The 25,229-nt window shown below is 36.8% G+C and overlaps 3 protein-coding genes and 1 long non-coding RNA gene across 5 annotated transcripts; all 4 read left to right on the top strand.

The window, feature by feature from the left end:
• Positions 1-91: 91 nt before the first annotated feature.
• Positions 92-6,412, top strand: LOC105218673 (protein PTHB1). The gene is made up of 10 exons (XM_011194402.3): positions 92-1,716; positions 1,784-2,152; positions 2,223-2,330; positions 2,401-2,534; positions 2,607-3,274; positions 3,338-3,603; positions 3,670-3,895; positions 3,967-4,133; positions 4,211-4,340; positions 4,417-6,412. Exons 1-10 carry the CDS (start codon positions 1,436-1,438, stop codon positions 4,927-4,929), a joined length of 2,862 nt encoding a protein of 953 aa, XP_011192704.2. The 5' UTR covers positions 92-1,435; the 3' UTR covers positions 4,930-6,412.
• Positions 6,413-8,925: 2,513 nt separating this feature from the next.
• On the top strand, positions 8,926-11,100 carry LOC105218674 (antigen 5 like allergen Cul n 1). Its single transcript, XM_011194404.3, has 3 exons — positions 8,926-9,159; positions 10,300-10,694; positions 10,757-11,100. Exons 1-3 carry the CDS (start codon positions 9,001-9,003, stop codon positions 11,010-11,012), a joined length of 810 nt encoding a protein of 269 aa, XP_011192706.2. The 5' UTR covers positions 8,926-9,000; the 3' UTR covers positions 11,013-11,100.
• A 4,827-nt stretch (positions 11,101-15,927) lies between these two features.
• Positions 15,928-23,710, top strand: LOC114803542 (uncharacterized). Of its 2 annotated transcripts, none has more exons than XM_054232864.1 (7): positions 15,928-16,087; positions 16,159-16,331; positions 16,395-17,132; positions 18,558-18,791; positions 18,852-19,287; positions 21,351-22,700; positions 22,756-23,710. In XM_054232864.1, exons 1-7 carry the CDS (start codon positions 16,048-16,050, stop codon positions 23,559-23,561), a joined length of 3,777 nt encoding a protein of 1,258 aa, XP_054088839.1. In that variant the 5' UTR covers positions 15,928-16,047; the 3' UTR covers positions 23,562-23,710. The 2 variants fall into 2 exon arrangements, with proteins under 2 accessions (XP_054088839.1, XP_054088838.1); XM_054232863.1 differs by having other exon boundaries at positions 15,983-16,099.
• On the top strand, positions 17,139-17,861 carry LOC114804771 (uncharacterized). Its single transcript, XR_003752888.2, has 2 exons — positions 17,139-17,343; positions 17,431-17,861. It is a non-coding gene; the product is annotated as an uncharacterized LOC114804771 (long non-coding RNA).
• Positions 23,711-25,229: the final 1,519 nt, after the last annotated feature.

Here is a 25,229-nt window from a genome sequence, read left to right as displayed (position 1 = left end):
AATTTATGAGAATTTATACTCCACATTTTTTTTTTTAATGTTTTACATTTACATTTTTATTATTAATTTTTACAATATCCAAAATTTACCTGCTTTTGTAATCACCGTATCCAAAATTATCAAAATCACAACTAAAATTTCTACTGTGATCACCGAACAGTGATTGCTTTCGAACTGCTAGTGCTACAGTGATCGAATTAGAAACACTGAACTATGTACTGTGATCGAACAAAAACACTGAACTTTTCTATAGCTACTGTGATCGAACTCAAATTACTGAACTGCAATTGCGATTGTAAATCACTGATATTTACAAAAATTGATCACAGTTGCTATATTTGATTTTTCAATCACAGTGAAAAAATCACCGGTAGTGAAATATCGCTCATCACTAGTCATTAGAGGGATTTGTGTTTTTTAAAAGAGAGTGATTACATTTGATCATGAAGAATTGGAGTCGGAGACGTGAGATGGCATCTCGACCGAGGACTCAATTTGGCAGCATTTCCTTAAATTATTTGTGGAATAATTTATGCCGCTACAACAACAATAACACGACGTCGGGTGAAACCTGTATGATATTGAAGTCTGTCTTTGTAGTTCTGGTCGTCTAAACTTTATTGTGTTCCTCAAAGTAGTATGATGATCACTGCTTTGTTAATAGTTTTGAAAGACGTCTAACTGTTAAGGAGTTGGATGGATATGGATAATCCCTCTGTTATTGAAGTAAATAATTATACACCCCATAACAGTGGTGTCCATAAGACCCGAACGGACGCCGATAATCCAATCTATCAAGAAATTTTGATTGGAGAATGTTTTCTGCCGTAACAACAGACGAAACTGGATCATTAAATACAAGCCCATAAAAAAGTGATCTTACGGAATATCAAAATTTAAAAATTTCCTGTAATGAACTGAATATGCCTATGGTAGTGTTTGCAGTCTTTCATGGAAGTCTTTTGGTAGCTATAACGGACAATTATGAGTAGATAATAAAGACTACCACATTAAACGCTATGTAGCCTGACAAATGTCAGTTGTTTGATGGCAACAAATGATTACACGCTTAAAATATCACAGTGAGAGAAGACTATGTGAAAAGAATCCGTGAAAACGTAAATACGTTCCTTCAAGTTCGACTAGAAGAGAGAATTTCATGGTTAGATTATGGCAAAGTCGGGACTGGTAGAAAAGCTTTATTAACTTTAACTAAGTGAATATTTATTTTTTATCCAATAAACCACCCTATTTAAAAAGCCGGTAGCTGCTCTTAACCCCAACAGCTGACGTCAGTTCGCCATAGCAACACACCTTCGACGTGGAAAACAAATCAACAATTGCAACGAATAGCTGTACAATTTTCACTTGTTCCACAATTCAACACGGACAGCTGTGTCAGTTCACAACGCGTTATGCAAAGCCATTGTACGTCATGTCGCTCTTCAACGTTTGCAACTGGTGGCACACACAGTGCTCCGACCTGGAGGAGAACTACGATGTGGCCAGCTTGCTGTGCGCGCGCTTAGGACTCGATGAGCATGAGAAGGATTATGTGTTAGTTGGATCGCATAGTGGAAATTTGAGTATTTTCAATCCGCGTCTAGAACAAAATCGACACATAGAAGATGGCAATGCATTTCGACCAACCGATTTGTTGTTGGAAGTGAATCTGAAGCAGCCCATACTGGGCATATATGCGGGACGTTTCAGTGGGTGAGTTGGTTTGAGTTGAAAAGTTGCTTGAAATTCTACAGTTTAATGCGCTCACTTGTCTCTTCAGTGGTCAAATGGCTGATGAGAAGCATAATCAACTCGCTGTACTGCATCCACGTTCGGTGGTCATCTACAAGCTGAACTCCATTGGTGGCGTTGCTGAGCATGGCGCTCAATTGCGTCTGCAATCCTTAGCTGACTATAAGTTGAAACGTGGCGCTTTGGCTTTGACGAAGGGCTCATTTGGGCGTGTCAAGGGACGTGAGTTCTTCTGTATTACTCACTTGGATGGCACGCTGACCTTTCACGAACAGGATGGCATTTTGTATGAGTGTCAATTACCCGGTAATCGTGCGCTGCCTGTGCCGGTGGTCTATTGTGAGCGCACCGATAGTTTCTTCCGTTTCACAGCGGGTTGGAATTTGGAGTGCTTTACGTAGGTTTAAGTGTATAATTGATTTAAGTATATTTGTTCATAATCTTTCTTCTAAAATCGTATTCCACAGCTATCAAGATCTTTCCCACTCCTCGCTCAATCGCTCTGAGTTCAAGCCGTCTTGGTCAGTGTGTATTGGTGAAGGTATTGTGGATATATGTGTGGTACAGGCGAAGTCGTAAGTTATTCTAATGATTCCTCATATTTTAGAAAACAATTGAGTCAATTTAAATAATTTAATTTTCAAGCAATTCCGCTTCGATTATGATATTGGGCGAGCGCAATTTTATTTGTCTGACTGATGATGGTTTGGTGGACTTCATACTGAAACTGGACTATACCCCAAGATGCTTTTATTCGTTTGTGGTCGGCTATTACTGGGGTAATACATTTTTCCATTTAAAATTTCTTTCAAATTTTCAAGGACTTTTAAGACTGATCTACAACCTTTCAGAGCCCGGCGCACGCTTAATCACCGCAATCGCTTCCGATACGGGAAAACTCTTCATTTACGAGGGCGCCAATATCATTTGGGCTGCTCAGTATAAAGATGACCCGCCGGTAGCAATACAACGCGCTAATTTGAATGGTTTACCTGGTGGTATCGTAGCGCTCGGTTCCACTGGACAATTGCGTATTGGTTACCTTGGCTCCGAACCATTTGTCTTCAAAGTACCATCGGTCAATATGGAAGATCTAAGCTTTACGGAGGCACACAAAGAGTTGCAACAATTGGAGGAAGAAATCAAAGCGGCGGTGGATGTGACAGACCTGGAAGATATCGACAAACGTGCGGCGGAAGATGTACGCGTACAATTCACTATCAACACTGAGACTAGTGAGGAAGCGGATATGCTGCTCTTAGATGTACCCGCACATGTTGCGGTCAAGGAGCTGCCCGCCTGTACGGGCATGCTGAAGTTGAGGTGCAAGATCGAGTTGGCGGAGTTACAGGTCGTTTTCAACACAGCTGAGGGAGTGCGTTGTAGTCAGGATACGCTCACGTATGTTGACATGACGGCGGGGCAAGTGGAGACACTGGAGTTGGATTTCTATGTGGACGATTTGTTGCATTTGCATACGGCGCGCGTAGATGTCGTTGTATCTTTCATAAGTGTTAAAGTAAGTAACGGTAGTAATTGTATTAAAATATAGAATTTAATATTTTTACTCTTTTCGCCGTAGGGCATACCACGCGTCTTACAACAGTCCGCCTATTTACCACTCAGCATGTTCTACAAGACGCGCCAGCCGCAGAAGTCTGCTAGCATAAAACTAACCTATAATATTATGTCGAAGTCATTGACACCCAAATTATCCACATTCTTTCCGGAGTTCGTAACTTCGGAAAGCGAATCGCATGCGCTGGGACTTCTTATGCTCTGTCCAGGCGATGAGAAATCTGAAGAGATTGTGACCATTGTTCTAGCGAAGAACTCAAATCGTATAAGGTAAATTTTCTAATTGAAATTTTAAGTCTACTAATCTATTACTCGCTAAACCACATTATTTTGCAGAATACAATCAGATAGTTTGGAAACATTTCCAATGATATTGGAACGCATAATGCATGTAGCTTTGGAGCATACCCAAGACTCGTTTGCATCGAAAGGAAAACGTGTCAAAAATGCGATTAATTCTAAAGTGAAAACATTGATGGCCAATCCAGTGTTGCCCATTCACGCAATTTTAAGTAAAATTGATCTGCATCGTGACACCCAAGAGAATATACACACACAAACGGTAATTCCCAAATAAAGTATTGAATCTTCTTTCTCGGATCTCCTCATAATCTGAACTTTTCGTAATTTCAGCTGGAACTTGATAAACTGTTGCAACAATTTAAGACTCTGCAACGTAAGCTGCAAGATCAGCCTGAGGATGAGTCCAAGGAAACTTTGGTGATGCAAATAGAAGAGAACTACGATCATCTGATTGCGGAAGGTGATAAGCTAATGGAAATAAGAAAGTTGGAAAAGATGTGAGTAGAACAAGTGTCTTATAAGAGAGTCCTCTCTATGGAACCCTATTTTACTAACATTTTTCTTTTCTTTCCAGACAACGTTGTGATCTCACTTGCGCCATTTCTGTGGCCACTTCACTTATTGGTGCTCTACGCATGGAAGAGAAATTAGTGAATGTTATTTGTTCAGTACTTTGTACGCCGATTGAGGATTGGACAGAGCTGGTAAATTAATATAGATACATCATATCATAACTTCACAAACCTTCTCCACTTATTACGTATTATTTTCCTTTTCAAGAGTTGGGAGGAATCAATGTCGCCCGGCATCGATATGCTCTATCATTATGGTCCCTTAAATCGTGTGAAGAATAGTGAGGGCATAAATGCTATCGAAACCAATGTGACGCATGAAAATTTCGATTATAATCGCTTTAGACGTCACATACTCTCCATATTGGAACGCATACAACGTATTGCTGCAGCGGAAGAGGCGACTGCCGAAGAAACTCCGAAAGCTGCGGTAGCTGAACGCGCTCAGCCAAAAGAAGTTGATATAAGTGGACTTAGTGAGCTACTCGAAGTGCTGCCCAGTGAACACGGTTTAACTAAAAGCCGTATGGTAAAACGTAGCACTTTGGAGGCGGTAGAGGATGATGAAGAAGAAGATGAGGATGATTTGCGTAAAGTTGGCTTTAAAAAGGAATATGGTAATCAACAGAATAAGTCGGGGGAAAACTCAGAGTGGGTGAATGAGAATTATGAGTTGCCGACATCAGAGGAATTATTCAGTGATTTGGGTATTTGGTGGTAGAGGGTTCACGTTTTTGCTGTTGTTGTTTTTGCGTGGAGAGTATGATGAGTCAGTGGATATTCGAAGCATTCGACATGTAACACGGATGAAGTGCTACAATAGAAATTCCAATAGTCAACAAAGTCCCCATAGTCTTATGTTAGCCACGAATAGATCGATGAACTCTACAAATTTTATATCGAACTCATTTATAGCATTTCAAAGGGGCAATGGTAAATATTGCCAGTTGCCAAGGGTAAACATTTAATCGTATGCCAGTTGTCGAGGTTGTTTGAACCTTTGAGCTTTGAGAGATCAAAGCTGAATCTTATATCTATCCAAAGTAATTCTGTATTCACAGGAGGGGTCGGATCCCCATCTCGAGGATCATCTAAAGATTCTAACCATACGTGGGTTAGGGTCAGCCATCCGAATGTATCTTTTTGAGTGGTTAACTACTCAATGATATTTAATGTTCGTACAATTGTTCTCTACAAGTCCCTCATCATTCCCGTCCTACTTTATGGTGCAGAAAGCGTGGACAGTATCAACATCCGATGAGACGGCACTAGGAGTTTTCGAGAGAAAGGTTTTGCGGAAGATTTATGGTACCTTAAACATTGGCAACGGCGAATACCGCAGAAGATGGAGTGATGAGCTGTATGTGTTGTTCGACGACATAGACATAGTCCAGCGAATAAAAAGACAGCGGCTACGCTGGCTGGGTCATGTTGTTCGAATGGACGAAAGTGCCCCAGCTCTGAAAGTTTACGTTGCAGTACCCGCTGGTGGAAGTCGAGGAAGAGGGAGGCCTCCACTCCGATGGAAGGACCAGGTGGAGAAGGATCTGTCTTCACTTGGTATTACCAATTGGCGCCAAACTGCCAAAAGGAGAGATGCGTGGCGCGCTGTTGTAGACTCGGCTATAACCGCGTAAGCGGAGTCTACCCCAGCCAAGAAGAAGAAGAGAATTGTTCGTAGAATGTTCGTGTTGATTTACGCGAAGAAATCAAGAGATCGATAACAAATAGGGAGAGAAGTTCGGCAAAATATTGTCTAACTATGTTTAAAAGCGTTCAAGAGAGTTATCAACATGGATATTTAAATCGTCGAAAAAATTTCGCTGATACAAATAATCACTGACTTATCAAACTATCCTCGTACTTTCAATGTATACTGTTAATATTAATCAGACATTGTACCCGCGCTTTCAATAAATAATATTTAATTAAATTGCTTGTAATTTTCAAGTATTTTAGAACGTCTTTATGTACTCTCAATAAATGTTAACTTATTTACATATTTTGTTTTTGTTCTCGTACGTCTACTTTGATAATTAAATATACATGCAGGTCTCAATAAATCCTCATCTAATTGCTAATGAGTCGAATAGATTATAAAGCAAAAAATTATAACAATAATTAAAAGCTACAAAGCGAAGGGGATTAAAGCGCGCTTAGTGCATCAACCCAGTTATATCGTATTGTCACACAGTAAGCAATAAAAATTATTTATTTAAACCGCGAATAATAAATAATTATTCTGAATTTTGGTGCAAAATTATGACCGAATTCTGTATGTATACAATTTGGATTTTTATTAAGCCAATTAAAGATTAGTATACACGAAACTGGTTTTTATGTAGTAAATAAGTATCTGTTACTGGTCGTTTTTGTATGGGGCTTCCCATGAAATTCATCACCAGTCCAGGAATTCCACACCTAACTAGGAATCTTTATCAAAAACCGCAAGAAGCTTGGAGATATCGTATGGACACGTTTACCCCAGAAAAATGCTATAGTTTTGGGGATCTCCCGAAAACCACAGAAAAACGATTATATTTGTTATTAGAAAGAGAAAATGATGGAGACTTCAGGTTTGTCCACTCTGAAATACTAAGGAACTTCGATTCTATTTTGGATTACTTAAATTACTTCATTGCAGAGTATATTTTTGATGGTTTCTTCTTTGCGCTCGAAGTTCGCCTGTGATGGAAAACCCAGATTCAGGGAGAAGATTAGATAGGAAGATTACTAAATTTAAATTGCATGGACTATTTCGCGATAAACCCTACTGCCTGATCGAAACAGGATCAACAAATCAAATAAATCCCAAAAGAAAGGACCTTATTGTTCCATTATTACCGGCGAGCGGATGGAAATGCTGTTGTTCTTATCAGGTTTGATGTTGGATGATAGAGCTTCATGGTCGCAAGGTCTTTAGCATTCAGGATTAATCTCAAAAAGTCTGGTGAAGTTCGTACGTTTAGCTAGCCTCTCCATTTATGGTCTTTAGTCTAAATGGTTAGGTTAGGTTTGTAGGCAGATCTCTGCAAAAGAAAAAAAAAACAGAAGATCGCACTTAGACATCCTGGCGCTGTCCATTGTGCTACCAATAAAACTCCCTGTGGATAAAAGACCTTTAAGATTCAGCAAAACGTTTGGAATTGGACGGCTAATATCGATTCTAGCCAATTCGCTAGGATCGTCGAAAAAGGGCCTTCCGAGGTGTTTCAACCTCAGTCTGGCAAAAGCTGGACAATGAAGAAAGAAATGCTTAGATGATTCCACCTCGCCTTCCTCCATACAGCTTTGGCAACTTGCATCTGCCACAATCGCAAGTCTCACCGCATGGGTACCCATTGGACAATGTCCAGTAAGTACACCAATGATCGTGCTGAGAAGGTATCCTCACCTGCGAAGGTTTTGCCTTTTCATCGCCTTTCGCGGCAGATGGTTCCGTCGCCGCCGGCAGTGAACCTCCCTGGACCACTGTCCGTTTTAAAAGTCGGCATTAACCCACCAGCCATTTCTTTAGAGTGTCACACCTACATACTCAGGTGACGGAATACCACGACCACCAGCCCAGGTAACAACCAAATCCAATCAGAAATTTCAAAATCGTAGTTCGTGTCGTTCCAGGGTCATAGTCCGTGAGGAGCTTTAAAAAGGCCGTGGAGGCCGCAGGTCATTTAACGTTACCCAGGATGCACCACAAGGAGGCGACCCGCTCTACATCCCAATGGTACAAAAGCGTGTTTTTTGTAAAAGATGAAGTTGTCTGTCTTGCTGTAGCGAGATTAAGAATTAAATACTTTGGATCTCGCCTTTACTCATCCAGAGAAATAATTATGATTTACTCAAGAGCTCGTTTAATACTAATTAAACCTAATCTAGTCACCGGAACCCCAATCGACCCCTGTCTTCTGACCTCTAACTTCGCCTCTATTTCTTTCATCTTTGATCTTTCGAAATGTGTAATATTCCAGGAACAAAGTATTTCTCCGTTTTTCACAGTGTATAAGTATATACAACTACCATAAGGCGATTAATAACTGATGCGCTAATTTTGTTAACCTGGTCAAGAGCGTTCAATTAACGGTCACACACTTATATTGAGGAAATGCTGTCACGTTTATCGAGTTGACTGATTGCGCTTGTGAAGAAATAAGAAAAAAGTTTGATTTACAACAAAAAAGAGCAATAACAATGCATATACCAATAAAAAAGCGTTTTTAAAGGGTAACAATGTCAAATAAATAAAATTTGAATGCGATGAAGAAGCCAAAAAAAATCTTTAAACAGTGCTAAAGGTCTTTTTTCGGATACTCATAATGCAAAAAAATAAAAATCACAAAAAAGTTTCCAAAAAAATTTTAACGATTATTTTAATGCGTATAATTTTGAGCAAAAAACGCACTCACCTGCCATAAACCGAATGAGAACGAAGGAGAATTGCAAATGAAATGTGTGAGTGGTTTCACTGTTGCTAAGCCAAGCGATTGCTTACAGTTTCAGAAAAGAATTTTTTGCTTTTCGCTTGCGAATGCATTTGTCATGACGCAGTACCAACAACAACTGGCAGATTTCTGTAAGAAAGTTACAAAAAATATATTTAAAAAAATGATAAACCAAAATCCAAAACTGACAGCTGCAAGCCATAAATGTCATTAACGGTCCAAATGCATTCGTACTTTACGTTAACATTTACTTATTTGAGTATAAATGTCAATGCCGCACTCGAATTTCAATTATTAAGTCACCGGCCATAATCTTCAGTATTACACTCGCATTTTCATCCACATTTTCCGTAATGTTTTCGAAATCCATAAATTGCGGCTGCTTGCTCTACATTGGCTTAACACTCCTGGCGATCTCATCGGTTGCTTCCTACGGACAGAAGAAATTGGACTGGTGTGATCAGGCGCTTTGCCCGAATGGCAAATGGCATGTTGCGTGTAATCACAATGGTGTAAGTACAAGTAATTTAGATATTATCAAAACCAAAATTAATTAAAAACTAAATTATTTTTAATCAGGAAGTAATCAAAATTTGAGGTATACGTATTTTCGACCACACAAAATCCTTTTTTATAATTTTATTTGGACCTACAGTATAAGTTCCTTCAGGCATCCAAAATTTATTATTTTCGATCGGTTTATAAACACTGAACCAAGTTTTTGACAAGCGAACAGTAAAAAGTTTCCTGAAATTGTATGATGTTAAAAATCCAAGAATAGTTAGGTAAACCTAGGTTTCGGAAGGTATTGAGCTAAAGCTTTGACAATTTCTGTCGGACTGTATAATGAATCTCAACAAAAAAGGTGGTTATTTTTTTTACTAACAAAGACAGCAAGAGACGTCCTAATCCACACTTTGTGGTTCTTTCAATACGAATTCCTACAGTCAGAACACACTTCGTCTATACATGAGGGCCTCCTGGTCCATACTTAGGTATTTGGGTATCACAAAGGACTAATGTTCCAACTGTCAATTGGATCATCGAGGAAGATAGTGTAAAGTCTTTTAAGGAGCTATACCAGTGTATACCAGTGTAAGCCATGAAAAATTAAGCGATTTTCGTGAATTTTTTTTAAAGAAAGTACTCGATCGAAGGTTTCGAAGTTTTTTGGACATAATAAGGTATATTTTCAGCTATATTTTAAGATTTTTTTTACAAAAAATGTTGGAAAATAACGGAGTTATATGCAGTCTTGGGAGGTGCCAAAAAAAAAGTCCCCAACTGCTGACATTCCGGCCGAATGAGTGCTGAAACAAAAAAAAAATACAGAGGGGTTATTAAAGTTGAAGGTATTTCCTATACAATAATGACCTAACATTTTTGACTAATATCAAAAATTAACAAAATGGCGTAGTTCTGAAAAAATTGTCGTTTTTTAATGCCAAATTGACAAATTTTCAACAAATCAAAACCGTCGTAGGTCATTGTATAGTAAACACAGTTGAACTTCCATAACTCGAACTGCTATAACTCGAAGTTCTCCATAACTCGAACTTCTTGAGTAATATATGCTTCTTGATTATAATATTGTTTTGAAATAGCAGTGAAGTCCACATTTTCTAAATTTTCCTTAATTGCTTTCATTCCAGCGCTTTGGTGACAATTGCCCCGAGGATGCTATAATGTATGATCTGCGGCCACATCGCGAGCACATATTGCATGAACACAATACACGACGCAATTTCGTAGCGCTCGGCCAACTGCCCGGTTATTATCCAGCCGCACGCATGGCGACCATGGTGTGGGATGAAGAGCTGGCCTATCTCGCCTCATTGAATATAAAAATGTGCTATGTGGAGCACGATGAATGCAACAATTCCTACCGTTTTAAGAGTGTGGGACAAAATCTCTCTGGTGTCGATCGGCGACGCGATCTCGATGCCAATGTAAGCGATATAATAGCGATGTCGATGGGTTTGTGGTTCGGCGAATATCCGCTCATCGATAGCAGTTACATCAGGTCCTTCCGCGTCTCATCGAATTTGTGAGTAAAAAATTAACAATTTAAAGTTGTTTTTGTATAATAGAGATGAAATTTGCTTGCAGTGAGAAGTATGGTCACTTTGCGGAAATGATGATCGATCGCAATACGCATGTCGGTTGCGCGATGTCGAGGTACACACATCCCGACTATCCGTTCCTCTACATCTACAACACGGCCTGCAATTATGCCAGCAAGTATGCGTTGGAAACGCCTGTTTATCGCGTGGGCGAACCGGCGTCAGAATGTGAAACCGGCCCCAATCCGAATTATCCAGGCCTCTGCTCGAAACGCGAGAAATTCAATCCTAATTATGATTAATTACCGTTATGTATCATGCAAAACTGAAAACAAAACAAACCAAATACAAAGTACAAAACAAATCTCTGATTAGTTGATGAATTGCTGTGTCTTTTTCTTATTCTTCCTTACTAATATTCCATTATTCATATTTCCGTAAATAAACGAAAGGTGATCGTTCGTAAAGCTCACTTACTTCCCAAAGTATTGCGAAAAACACACACAAACACTGCGCCGCTACGAGGAAACGAGCGAAGGCAAATATGTATAATATTTAATGAATGCAGAAATACTATATTTAAAAGTGAATTAAAACACACGATAAATGACAGTGTAAAATTCGCGCTAATTGTTGCTTCCGCTGTGCTCATCAGCTTGCGCGCTGAACGCTGAACGCGCATAAATTAATGATTCAATTTGCATATGAAAAATCACCCATACGCCCGCGCGTCCAACTAATTACGAAGCAGCCCTGTAGAGAAAATTAAAGTGTACAAATCTACATTTCCAATATTCTATATTTGTTCAATGCGTTTTAACAAGCTAAATTTAAGTCTAGTCTCACTTTCAAGCGAAAATATATATGTATATAGTACGCCGAGGTAATATTTTCTCTCTAGTACCTCGGTACGATTATAGTCCGGGATAAGTATTCTCAAAAGCTAATCATCATTTCAAACATTTTCTCGCAATGGCGAGCCTGTTAAGGGGAAAACCTAGAACACATTAGGATCCATTCCTATGCCGATGTTAACATATACTTTCGGGATTGTTGTTGCTGTAGTAATAAACTTCATCCAAAAATATTGAAAATATCGTTGCGATGAATGAGAAAACGAATGACAAGATTCGTGAGTTAAAGACTAATAAAACCTTTTGAGGGCTTTGCTAAGTTAAAACATTTTAAAACAAATTTTGTTATCTTACAGCCTTTTCAAACAGCCAAAAAAATTTGATACACTTTTTTATAATAGAGAAACCAGTTTTTGCCTTTCGCACACCCGGCTACTCGATTAACGATCCGCTGTTATACATTTTATTGGTGAAGCTCATAAGAAATTGGTAAGTTTCATCAGCTGATTGCTATTTTATCAATAACAATAAACTTAAGAGTGTAGACAACAACCCGAAGAGTTGCATTCCAATTTCAATTCGATTTGTATTCAATTAAGAATTAATGTAAAAAAATAATATATTTTTTTTGCATGGTAAATCGATCAAAATCAGTGCTTTAATTGACCAGAGGCCGGTTAATTGATCAATTAACTGCTGTGTGAAAAGCCTATTAGGAGAAGTATTATAAATTTTGCACTTATTATAGTAGTATGAAATCTAAAAATACATCACTTCAAAAAAACCTTATCGAGTTTTCTCATTTAAGTAAAAGTATTCATTAATTCCTCTGTAAAAAGGAGTGACCCATATATTGTACAGATATATGTATTATATATTGTGGCTTGATTAAGAAGGGGTGACCTAAATGTAAAGTTCATATATTTTAAGAAAGCAGTATATGCATGATTAGTTTGGATATTGCGTTCAACAGTTACAGACGTGTAAAAATGGAGTTGACTAACGCCGAAATTCGCGCTATTTTAAAGGTTTCCTTTGTTAAAGGTAAATCTAGAGAAACATTCCGTGAGATTAATGATGTTTTGGGGAATGGTACTCTATCACTTCGAACTGCGTACGAATGGTTTCGACGATTTAGTGCGGGTGAAAACGACACCATGGATAAGCCAGCCAGAGGAAGACCTGTGACGACGAATACCGATCGAATCATGGAAAACATCCAGTTAGACCATGGCATGTGACATCGCTTGACATCGCCCAGGAGATGGGAGTTGGTCACCTAACCATTTTAAACCATCTGCAGAAGGCTGGATACACAAAAAAGCTTGATGTTCGGCCTGCGGTGTGCTGCTGAAACGCAACAATCTCGACCAATTTATGAAGCGGATGGTGACGAAAAATGGATCACATACGACAATAACAAGCGAAAACGGTCGTCGTATGGTTTGTGGGTTTGCTGGCGTTGGAAGGGAATCCATCCACTATGAGCTGTTCCCATATGGCCAGACGCATAATTCTACCATCTACTTGGGCAACCAGAAGGGTATAGTGTTTCATCAGGACAACGCCAGACCACACACTTCGTTGATGACTCGTCAGAAGCTACGAAAGCTCGGATAGGAGGTTTTATCTCATCCACCATATAGCCTGGACATAGCGAATTCGTTCCCGTACCCGTTCCAGTCCATGGCGAACGCCCTTAGTGGTGTAAAGTTGAACTCAAAAGAGACTTGTGAAAAGTGGCTGTCCGAGTTCCTCGCAAATAAGAAGGGGGCCTTCTACGAGGGGAGTATTATGAAGTGCCGTCTAGATGGAAACATATTATCGAACGAAACGGCACATATTTGAACTAAATCCGAACACTGTAACAATTTTTATAAAACATTGAATAAAGAGCAAAAAAAGTGGAAGGACAATCAATATTAAAGAATTGCCAGAAAAATGTTTACATCTATTTATGTATATCACATATGTAATTATTTAAACAATTTTGGTTTTCGTTTTATTATAATTTTTCTTTAAACGATCTTCAAACGATTGATCTCCCCACAGGGTTGTTGCGCGCTCGCTCATTCGCCTCACAGTGTGACTGACCATTTGCGGTGATTATTTCATTTCTCGGTATTAAAATTAAAATATGCTTTAAATTACGGTTAAAAATAAACATCTGTCTATATGTATGTATGTATGTATGTGTTAATGCAGTTGAGCTTAAGTTGTGTAATTAATTGATAATAATTAATTCACTCCACACTTCAAAGACTTAAATGGAATAATTCCGCAGGATTTATGGGAAATGTGCAAGTACTCGTTTACGGTTAAATGTTGAGTTAGTCACAGCCTCGTTCAATATATAAGTGTGTGTTCATTTATACAGTTATTATTAATTTGATTCATTATGTGTGAGAAAAGTATTCGTCATTTCATATGCACCGTTAACAGTGCGTGATGTGAATTCGTGCATTTATTCGCACGTGCTCATTGAAACAGTGGGAGGCAATTAATTTACATCTACTTTATTCACATTTAATTGCATTGTAATTGCTCTAAAGTGCTGCAATTAATAATGTCGAAGCGATATTCAATGAAAACAGAAGCTTTTTGTTTGAGATAATTGACACATACAGTGGAACTTCTCTAACTCGAATTACCATAAACCACAAAAAAGCTTCGAGTTAGAGAGACTTTGAGTTATAGAAGTTTGAGTTATGGAAGCAAATTTGTGTGAAATTTGATTTCTAAACGCTATTGTCAATTCAAAAGTTCGAGTTACGGAAATTTTCGATTTATTGAAGTTCGAGTTATGGAAATTCCACTGTACATGTGGACATATTGGCGTGCTGTATATATCCAAACTATTCTCAGCTGGAACTAAATGGCTCATTGTTGCACTTTTCTAGATTCGATATTATAGTAATTTGTTTTGTATTCATGAATGCTACTAAAAATTATAAGTGCATACATATTTAATGACTCAAAACAGTTTTTTACGTATGTCCGATATACATATTTGAGTGCATTGAAGGCCCGAATACTATGCAACGGTTCTGGGGTTGAAAACCCAGTCAAGTCAAAAAAGAAAAATATGTGTTTTTTATACTCTCTCAACAAAAGTTGCTAAAGAGAGTATTATAGTTTTGTTCACATAACGGTTGTTTGTGTCACCAAGAAATAAAAGAGTTAGATATGGGGTTATATACTATATATAAATGATCAGGATGACGAGTGGAGTTGAAATTCGGATGTCTGTCCTTCTAAAAGTGAGTTAACTCACTAACGAGAAACGTCAAAAACACCAAATTTTACATAAGAAATGGCAGAAGGAAGCTATACTGAGATTTTTTACAAAATATGAGTCAAAAACCATATCTCAAGAACTACTCGATCGATTTCAATGAAATTAGGTATATAACACTTTCTTGACACCCTCATGACACGGGTGGAATATGGGTGAAATCGGTTCATAACTACGTCTATGGGAAGTAGACGTAGTTATGAACCGTAGTATTGAACTCAATTTTGAATTCTTCTGATTCGTTTACTTTATAATATATATATATATATACATTAGAAACAAATGAAGATAGCGGAATAAAACTTTACACAAATACTGTATTTGAGCTGTGACATCACTTGTGGAAAAATTGTCAAAATCGGACCATGACTTTTCAAGGTCCCTGATATCGAACATGAAGAACTCAGTGCCTAAGGGAAATTTTTCATCGAAAATATAGATAAATCTCTCAGATATTTTAATGTAATTCATTCCCTCTGAATTTTTTTCTTATAACAGTTTGTCTCTGTACCTGAAATGGTAAAAATCGGGTCATAACTTCCGCCAGATCTCATATACCAAATTATATGTAATATAAAATTAAGTGACCGTATAGTCTATGATATATTGTATCTTGGTGGTGAAAACGAGTGAAATCGGTTTAGGAATTACCTCAGTCCCCATATACTATTTATGATGATTTTCGTTATTCTATTGAACTTTATGCCGCATATATGGGTCGAATTGTGTTACCTTTATAAAATTACATCAATAAATTGCGAGAGTATAAAATCGTCGGTTGCACCCGAACTTAGCCCTTCCTTACTTGTTTATTAATAAAGATCACCATTTGACAAAAGATGTTACATATCCATAAGTGGTTTAGAGGTGGTGAAACATTTGAAAATTCTATATGTAAGATAACATCAAGAGCAAAGTTATAAATAGCTAGGAAAACTCGGCCAAAAATCGACCATAATACTTACGGACACTTGTATTTTCGCATTGCTACTTCATAATTATATACTTCACAATGGCTGATTGAACGTGTGTAAACATGTGTATGTATGTGTGAAATATATACTTCTATTAAACAGGTACCCCTTTTCAAAAAACTAGTTGCGTGTAATGCTTCAAGCAGTTCGGAATTGAGAGTCACATAAAATTGAGTATTGAACAAATTTGTTGAAATATTTAAGCATAAAAAGGATGACAACTGCATTTATTATTAACGGTTGTAAATACAACGGTAATATAAGAAGTATTTGACTTTGTATTTTTGGAAATGATTATTTTTATCTTAATCTTTATTTGTTTCAGTAAATCTTACAAATTTTCCACCAGATATCACCCTTAATACGTTTATACGAGAACATGTACAGTTAACGGCTACCAAAAACATGTGTTTAGAAGGCGGATGTGGCGTTTGTGTGTGTGTCGTTAAAGGTAAACAATCCGTCAACGGCGAAACCTGTACATGGGCTGTTAACTCAGTAAGTGCGCATTAAAACCATTTTTTTTTAATCAGCAAGGATTTATATGTTAGTATTTTAAAGTGTTTGACTTTGTTAAACACATGCATGGATTGGGAGATTACAACAGCTGAGGGTATTGGCAACAAAAATATTGGCTATCATCCAATCCAAAAACGTTTAGCCAAGATGAATGGCACTCAATGTGGCTTTTGTTCTCCTGGTTTTGTTATGAACATGTACGGTCTTCTTGAATCAAAAAAAGGAAATGTTACAATGATGGAGGTGGAAAATTCCTTTGGTGGCAACATTTGTCGATGCACTGGATACCGACCGATATTGGACGCTATGAAATCATTCGCCGTTGATAGTACTATACAGGTTCCGAAAGAATGTATAGATATCGAAGATTTCGTGCTTACCGATTGTCCCAAATTCGATTCGCATATTAAGTTGGCCCGTCAAAAGCTTTCACATTACTTGACATATCCCGACGGTACACAATGGTATTGGCCACGTTCACTTTCTGAACTATTTGAAGTACTATCTAAAATACACAATGAAAAATTCATGCTTGTCGGAGGAAATACAGCCCATGGTGTCTATAGGCGTCCATTAGATCTAAGACACTTTTTCGATATTCACGCGGTGCCTGAGTTAAAGCAACACTCCATAACTAATGACAAATTGACACTGGGTGCAAATATAAGTTTAACTGAAGCCATGGAAATTTTTCAACGAGCTGCCCTGAATCCTGGTTTCGAATATTGCCAACAATTGAGAGAACATTTTGATCTTATCGCAAATCTGCCAGTTCGTAATGTGAGTAATAGTTAAGAGGTTTAAGCATATTTACATCTACATATATGATCGATTTAACCTTTCTTGTAACATCCATACCTTATATAATACTATATAGTTGAGTTACTACATAATTTTATCCTGAACAGGGTATATTAAGTTTGTCACGAAGTTTGTAACACCCAGAAGGAAACGTCGGAGGCCCTATAAAGTATATATATATGAATGATCAGTATGTTGAACTGAGTCGATTTAGCCATGTCCGTCTGTTTGTCCGTCCGTCTGTCTGTCTGTATATATACGTTTTGAAATTTTGCAGATGTTATTTTCTCTTCATGAAGCTGCTCATTTGTCGGAACGATATCGATATCGGACCACTATATCATATAGCTGTCATACAAACTGAACGATCGGTATCAAGGGCTTGTATGGAAAATTTTCGCATTTTACTACATATCTATTTTACTACAAATTTGGTGTGAGTTATTGTTCATAGAAATAATTTAATCTCCGAAAAAATTGTTCAGATCGGTTCACTATAGCATATAGCTGCCATACAAACCGAACAATCGGAACCAATGGCTTGTATGGAAAATTTTCGCATTTGACGTGGTATCTTCACGAAATTTGACATGGATTACTGCTTAAGGTAATAATATAATCTCCGAAAAAATTGTTCAGATCGGTTAACTATATATCCTTAATGTTTCTAGCAAACAACCCGGCTAAAAAGAATTAGTAAAATGTTTTCTTTTTTTCACTTACTTTTTCTTACGTCTTTCGATTTGCTTAAACACATAGTTACTAAAGGAAATGCACCTGTGAAGGGTATATTAGCTTCGGTACAGCCGAAGTTAACTTTTACTCTATTATTATTATCAATAGTTATGAGAAGTAAGTCAATTTTAATTTTAATTTTCCTTGTAAGATCTCATAAATTATATCCACCTTTCGGATATTGCTTAAAATAACATTTGTATGAAGATAATCATATTCCAAATATTTTTTTTTATATTCGAGAAGTTCTCCTTCCAAAAAGCTACATAAAAATATACTCCTTTGTTACCATAAACATATGTACATATCTACTTATTAGATAAGTTTTTAACATATATATATATATATATATCCATATATAAATATAAATATATATATATAAATATATATATATACATGTATACATATATGTAAAACATGCGACAAAGTGGAATACTTATTAACGTAATTGCTAATAGTACTAATGCATCAAGTGCATTGCTAATATACAATATAGATAACTCATGATTTTAATTAACACAGTAGGTGGCAAATAGAGTATTTATCATAAGTACTATGATGGGAGACAAATAATATTATCCTACGATAATAAATATCATAATGCATATACATATGAAAAATAAAAATTGAGAAAAGAAATAATAAATATATTATATATGTATTTCCCAGACTGGCACACTTGCTGGCAATATCAATTTAAAAAAATGCCACCCAGAATTTCCTTCAGATGTATTCATAACATTCGAAGCTCTAGATGTCCAAGTTATTGTTGCAGACGACGTGTCTACATGGAAAACCATACCACTTAAAGAATATCTAGCTCTGTCCAACGAAAAAATTATTATTATTGCATTCGAATTAAAAGCCTATCCAAAAGACCAATTTTTTTTCAACTCTTACAAAGTAAGTAAAAGTAAAATTATAACAGTAGTCTACATTTGCAATTTATATAAACATTTTTAGATAATGCCAAGGGCTCAAAATTCGCACGCCTATGTGAACGCAGCATTTTTGTTACATATGCTAGAAGGAAAAGTAATATTTGCTCGTATTTGTTTTGGTGGTATAAGACCCGATTTCGTACATGCCAATGAAATAGAATCGGCCTTAGTTGGTCAGAATTTATTTGAAAATGACACTATTTCGAATATCTTCCAAAACCTCATTAGCCACCTACAACCCAATGCTATTCTTCCTGACGCTTCTCCAGAATATCGAAATAATCTTGCCGCTGGTTTACTTTACAAAAGCTTCCTGAAAATTGCACCTGAAGACAAAGTGAAGGACGCATACAAAAGTGGTGGCGACTTACTTCTACGACCCCTTTCATCCGGAACTCAATCTTTTGAAACTATAGAAAAATATTATCCAGTCACTGAAGCTGTGCAAAAACTTGAAGGTAAAATATTAAACTATAAAATAATGGATACGAGTATATGTATAAATGTGAAAAGTTATGTAATGTATCTATTTACTAGTAGACCCGCCCACGCGTGTTATGGATACGGTATAAGTTCAATTATATCCTAGTTAACTATTGGTATAGTGAAATAGAATTAGAAACTGCAGCTTTCTGAAGAGTATTAAAGATTCTGGCGCTTCGTTGAATTGCAATTTAGGAGTTATTTCAATGTCGAATGTACAGTTTGTCTGCATATTAACAGGTGCCAAGTTGCCCTATACCAACGCTAGGTCTACCTTATTTTGCGATCGAATTTTTGCCAATATCAATAAAATTAGACACTTTTATCCAGTACCCCAAGGAGAAGCAAGAAACTAAATCCCTCCAGATCCCCTATTCACAGTTTGTATTTAACTATCGTATGCAATCCTATGTTGTCCGAACTCTAGTCTTTGGTGTCCGTTGTTTTTCTCTCTGTTTTTGAAGGCGTTGCGAACGCTCAGAGTTCGACGCCCTAGTGCGAGCTTGTATAATTATAATATTTTGTTCTTCAAGCCGCTACACACGCTCCGTACTCGACTCTCAAGCGCGTACTTGGCAGGTTTTTAAATTCTGTTCAGCAAGCAACGCGATTGCGATGCGAAGAGAAGCGAGTTTCAATTTCAGATTAAGTTTCTCCATCATGGAGTTTTTTGATACCCTCACCTGAGAACTATTTCCAGAAAGTTGAGATTCTAGCAATAAGTATAGCCTATGTTACTCGTGGTGAATGTAGCTTTCCAATGGTGAAAGCATTTTTGAAATCAGCACATTAGTTTTTGAGTTTATTCATTACAAACATACATACAAATTTTTCCTCTTTATAATAGTAGTATAGATAAATTCTACTAATTACTGTGCAATAAATTCAAGCGCTTTGATTCATACTTTAGAAATATTATTACTCAAAAAAACATAATTTTATTTTTAAATCATTAAAACAAAACAAAATAGCAGATTTTGACATTAAGAATTAAAACACTTTTTACAAATTGTTTTGGGCTATCGACACAACCTTATACCCGAGACACAGAAGTAGTAACAATACTATAGTTCGTACGAATACCAATGTAGTATTTTTCTGGTAACAATATCAGTATTTTATTTGTGGTATTTCTCTAAACACAGCTAAAAATAGGTAAGAAACCTGGGAGAGAGCTTATATACAAAAGCTTTTCAAAATATTTTGTCAAAATGACTTTTCAAAAAAATAAATAAATAAAATGGAGAATAAGAAATTGTTAAATTTTTTTTTTTCAAAAACGACAGAGACATGTATAGCGTGTTTGGATGTTCTTATGTGACTGAGTTTTAAGACACATTTAAATTACTTCTGTTTTTTTGTGGACATACATATTTTGGGCATTTTTTTTATAATATAAAAAAATTACTTTCTCCATTGCACATATGTAAATATTTATTGTTTAAATTTCTTTTGAAATATCTATTGCCTTTGAAACAAATACTAGTATTTGGCTTTACTACAATTCAATGTGTGTCATAGTACGCAGTAAACACAATACCATAATACTTTTATCATGGTATTTTTACCACATGTGTGTCACGGGTATTATACAATTGAACAATGATACAAATATTTTAACAAAGCAACAATGACAACTTTCAAAATATTATTATTTTTTGTTTTCTTTTTTTTTATTATTCTGTAATTCAAATAAAATTCTCTTATTATTATCTTCCTCACATTTTTTCCATACTTACTTTCTAATGTTTCCCTGGCCTTCCACAAATATTTCAAAACTAAAATTAGTCCAACGATCTATAGATTACAAATTGTTTGTATGGGAGATTAGAAAATTGTGAATTTAAGACTTTTGCAGGCAATTTTTCCGTAGGAAACATCATTGTACTTCAAGGAATATTCTAAAAAAAGAGCTAGCGAAATCCGTTCGGCTGTTCTGGAGATTAGCGTTTCAGCGATTTATTTTTATTATTATTATGTTCTTAGTGAATATAAGTAAATTTTACTATATAGTATATGTATGTATGTTTATGTTTAGCCATGATACAATGTTCCGGTGAAGCAACGTACATGAATGACGTACTAACTTCTTCAAACTCTGTTTTTTGTGCCTTTGCTATTGCAACAAAAGTTGGCGCAAATATCGAAAAGATTGATGCTTCTGAAGCTTTGCAAACGCCAGGTGTGATAGCTTTTTATACAGCAAAAGATATTCCGGGAACTAATTCATCATGCGACCCATTGTTCGGCTATGAATTTGAAGAGATTTTTTGTACAGATATTGTTAAATATTATGGCCAACCTATAGGCGTATTGGTTGCACAAACAAATGATATTGCGAACCGTATTGCCTCCAAAGTAAAAGTGACATATTCAAGCAGTATACATAATATTTTAACATCAACTAAGGAAGTGTTTGAAGCACATGAAATGAAACGTATTAATATGATAAAAACTTCGAAGTTCGATGAAATAAAATTTTCACAGGAACCAGATATTAATGCTAAAGGTCTTTTTGAAATGGGTGGACAATATCATTTTACAATGGAACCCCAAACTACTGTCGTTGTTCCTTTCGAAGAAGCATTTCAAGTTTGGGCAGCAACGCAGTGGATGGATCATACTCAAAGTGTAATTGCAAAAATGTTGAAACTTAAAGTAAACAATGTACAATTGAAGGTTCGTCGCCTCGGTGGTGGATTTGGAAGTAAAATTTCTCGTGGAAACCAGGTTGTCTGTGCTGCATCCTTGGTGGCATACAAACTAAATCGACCATCTCGCTTCGTGCAAACCATCGAGTCGATGATGACCTCAAACGGAAAACGATGGGGTTGTCGTAGTGATTATGATTTTCACATAAAAGCTAATGGAAAAATTGTAGGACTTAAAAATACATTTTATCAGGATGCGGGGTGCACACTCAATGAAAATCCGATTAACGGACATTCTGTTGTTTGTGCAAAAAATTGTTATGAACTCCCTGACATAAGCACTAAAATAGTGGCCGAAGCTGTCATAACCGATGCACCCAGTTCGACATGGTGCCGTGCACCGGGTTCGGTTGAAGGAATAGCAATGATTGAAAATATACTGGAACATATTGCATTTGAAGCAAATATAGATCCTGTGGATGCACGATTAGCTAACATAAAATCTGGAAACAAACTGGAGGAGCTACTACCGCGATTTGTTAATACAACAGAATATCGTCATCGTCGAAAGGTAATCGACGAATTCAACGAGAAGAATCGTTGGACTAAACGAGGGCTTGGTTTGGCTATTATGGAATATCCAATTTTTCTTTTTGGTCAATTTCCAGCCACAGTATCCATTTATCACGCCGATGGTACTGTAGTTATATCTCACGGAGGAATCGAAATGGGTCAAGGTAAGTAATTTATACTTGATTTAGTGAATAAGAAGTTTACTTGTTTTTTCTTAAGGCATGAACACGAAAGTTGCTCAAGTAGCAGCCCATACACTTGGTGTACCATTATCTTACATTAAGATTGAGTCTAGCGACACTATCAACGGTGCTAATTCTATGGTTACTGGAGGTGCTGTAGGGAGTGAAAGTCTTTGTTTTGCCACTAGAAAAGCTTGCGAAACTCTTAATGAACGTCTTAAGCCAATTAAAAACTCACTTGGAAAGGAAGCTAACTGGCTGAATGTTGTACAACAAGCGTGGGCAAAAGCAATAAATATGGTAGTTAGTGAACATTATAAAGAAGGTGATATGCAGAATTACAGTGTATATGGTTTGTGCCTAACTGAAATTGAAGTAGATGTATTGACGGGAAATAATCAAATTAAACGTGTTGATATATTGGAAGACGCTGGTGAAAGCCTTAGCCCCTACATTGATATTGGTCAAGTGGAAGGATCGTTTGTTATGTTGCTAGGTTATTGGCTTACGGAACAGTTGATATATGATCGGACAACAGGAGAACTTCTAACTAATCGCACGTGGAATTACAAACCACCAGGTGCAAAGGATATTCCGATTGACTTTCGCATAGAACTGCTGCAGAAAAGTCCCAATTCAGCGGGATTTATGCGCTCAAAAGCAACAGGTGAACCACCATGTTGCTTAGCAGTTAGTGTAATTTTTGCCATTCAGCATGCTTTACAATCTGCTCGTAAAGATGCCGGGCTAAAGCGCGAATGGGTTCGCTTAGGCGCTCCAACAACACCTGAGACTATCGTACTGAATGCTGGAACAGATGTGTCAAAATTCTCTCTATCATGATTTGGCACTCGGTAAAATTAATTACAAAGAATTTCGTGTATTGTTAAATATTTACAACTTTTTGGTGACGGGGAATGAACTACGAGTATTACATAAATATTCATTCGTTTTTTTGTTTGTTTTGCTTAAATAAAAATATTGCAATTGAATGGACTTGTTTAAACGTGAAATTACATAAGGCACTCATTAATCATTATGCCTTATCACAGTATAAAAATATTACACTTGAATTGGAACATATATAATATTATCACGTTTTGCATACTTATGATAACGATACTTAATACTTAACTCTACGTCTCCACAATCAATTTTTTTATACTCTCGCAACAAAAGTTGCTAAGAGAGTATTATAGTTTTGTTCACATAACGGAGGGCTGTAAGTCCTAAAACTAAACGAGTTTGATGTAGGGTTATATATATCAAAAAGATCAGGGTGAAGTGTGGAGTTCAAATCCGAATGTCTGTCTTTCCGTTCGCCCGTGCAAGCTGTATCTTGATGAAACTTGGAAGACGTATTTCTTGGCACCATAAGAAGGTTAAGTTCGAAGATGGGCGTAATCGGACCACTGCCACGCCCACAAAATGGCGAAAACCGAAAACACATAAAGTGCCATAACTAAGCCATAAATATAGCTATGGAAGTAAAATTAGGTATGAAGGATCGCACTATGAAGGGGCATATTTGGATGTAATTTTTTTGGGGAAGTGGGCGTGGCCCCGCCCCCTACTAAGTTTTTTGTACATATCTCGCAAACTACTAAAGTTATATCAAGGAAATTTTCTAGTTTCGTTTCTTTTAGGTATTTTAGGAGGAAATCGGATTATAACCACGCCCACCTCCCATACAAAGGTTATGTTGAAAACTACTAAAAATGCTTTAATTCAGTAAGGAAAACCAACAGAAAACTTAAATTTCATTATAAATAAGATAAGTGTGATAAAGCAAGTGTTACAAGTGGTAGCTAGTTACTCGGCAGTCGATAATGGTAAAGTGACATCGAGGCAATTGTTCAAGTGTGCTTATATAGGCTATGCTTATCGCTGTTCATACTATTGAGATGCTAGTTGTTTACTAGTAAATAACTATGTGGATTGTTATTGTTTGTGGTACTGATAGTGCGCTTCTATTGTTCTAAGATAAAGTTGTTTTGATGATATTTCTTTAATGTTTACTGAAAGATAAGGTTGTGGTTAAAGGTTAAAGTATTAACTCGCGCAATATTGGCACCGAAAAATGTACACGTCAACGAAATCAATTTTGCCATTCAAGAAAAACTTCCAGGAGAAGCTACAACATATACATCGATTGATAGCGTTTTGAATCAAGATGAAATAGTCAATTATCCAACTGAATTCTTGAATTCTTTGGATCCCCCCGGTTGGCCACCGCATAGTTTGGTCCTGAAAGTCGGTTCACCCATTATACTTCTACGAAATCTGAAGCCACCGACTTTGTGTAATGGCACAAGACTTTCAGTAAAAAAATTGTGGCCAAATTTGAATGAAGCAACAATACTAAATGGCAAGGCAGCAGGTGAAGTTGTACTCTTACCACGCATTCCCATGATTCCAACGGACATGCCGTTTGAATTTAAGCGCGTGCAGTTCCCAGTAAGTCTTGCCTTTGCGATGACCATCAACAAATCGCCAGGGCAAACGTTTCAA

The sequence above is a fragment of the Zeugodacus cucurbitae genome, chromosome 6 (assembly GCF_028554725.1).
Source record: "Zeugodacus cucurbitae isolate PBARC_wt_2022May chromosome 6, idZeuCucr1.2, whole genome shotgun sequence".
Lineage (NCBI taxonomy): Eukaryota > Metazoa > Arthropoda > Insecta > Diptera > Tephritidae > Zeugodacus > Zeugodacus cucurbitae.
Note: the sequence above shows the minus strand (reverse complement) of the source record. Positions and strands in the feature narration are given on the sequence as shown.

Coding starts and splice junctions, on each gene's coding strand:
- LOC105218673 (XM_011194402.3), top strand. CDS start 1,436: ATGTCGCTCTTCAACGTTTGCAACTGGTGGCACACACAGTGCTCCGAC. Junction 2,153..2,222: donor TGGAATTTGGAGTGCTTTAC/GTAGGTTTAAGT, acceptor CGTATTCCACAG/CTATCAAGATCTTTCCCACT. Junction 4,341..4,416: donor TTGAGGATTGGACAGAGCTG/GTAAATTAATAT, acceptor TTCCTTTTCAAG/AGTTGGGAGGAATCAATGTC.
- LOC105218674 (XM_011194404.3), top strand. CDS start 9,001: ATGTTTTCGAAATCCATAAATTGCGGCTGCTTGCTCTACATTGGCTTA. Junction 9,160..10,299: donor TTGCGTGTAATCACAATGGT/GTAAGTACAAGT, acceptor CTTTCATTCCAG/CGCTTTGGTGACAATTGCCC. Junction 10,695..10,756: donor TTCCGCGTCTCATCGAATTT/GTGAGTAAAAAA, acceptor ATTTGCTTGCAG/TGAGAAGTATGGTCACTTTG.
- LOC114803542 (XM_054232863.1), top strand. CDS start 16,048: ATGACAACTGCATTTATTATTAACGGTTGTAAATACAACGGTAATATA. Junction 18,792..18,851: donor TTTTTTTCAACTCTTACAAA/GTAAGTAAAAGT, acceptor AAACATTTTTAG/ATAATGCCAAGGGCTCAAAA. Junction 19,288..21,350: donor AGCTGTGCAAAAACTTGAAG/GTAAAATATTAA, acceptor GTTTATGTTTAG/CCATGATACAATGTTCCGGT.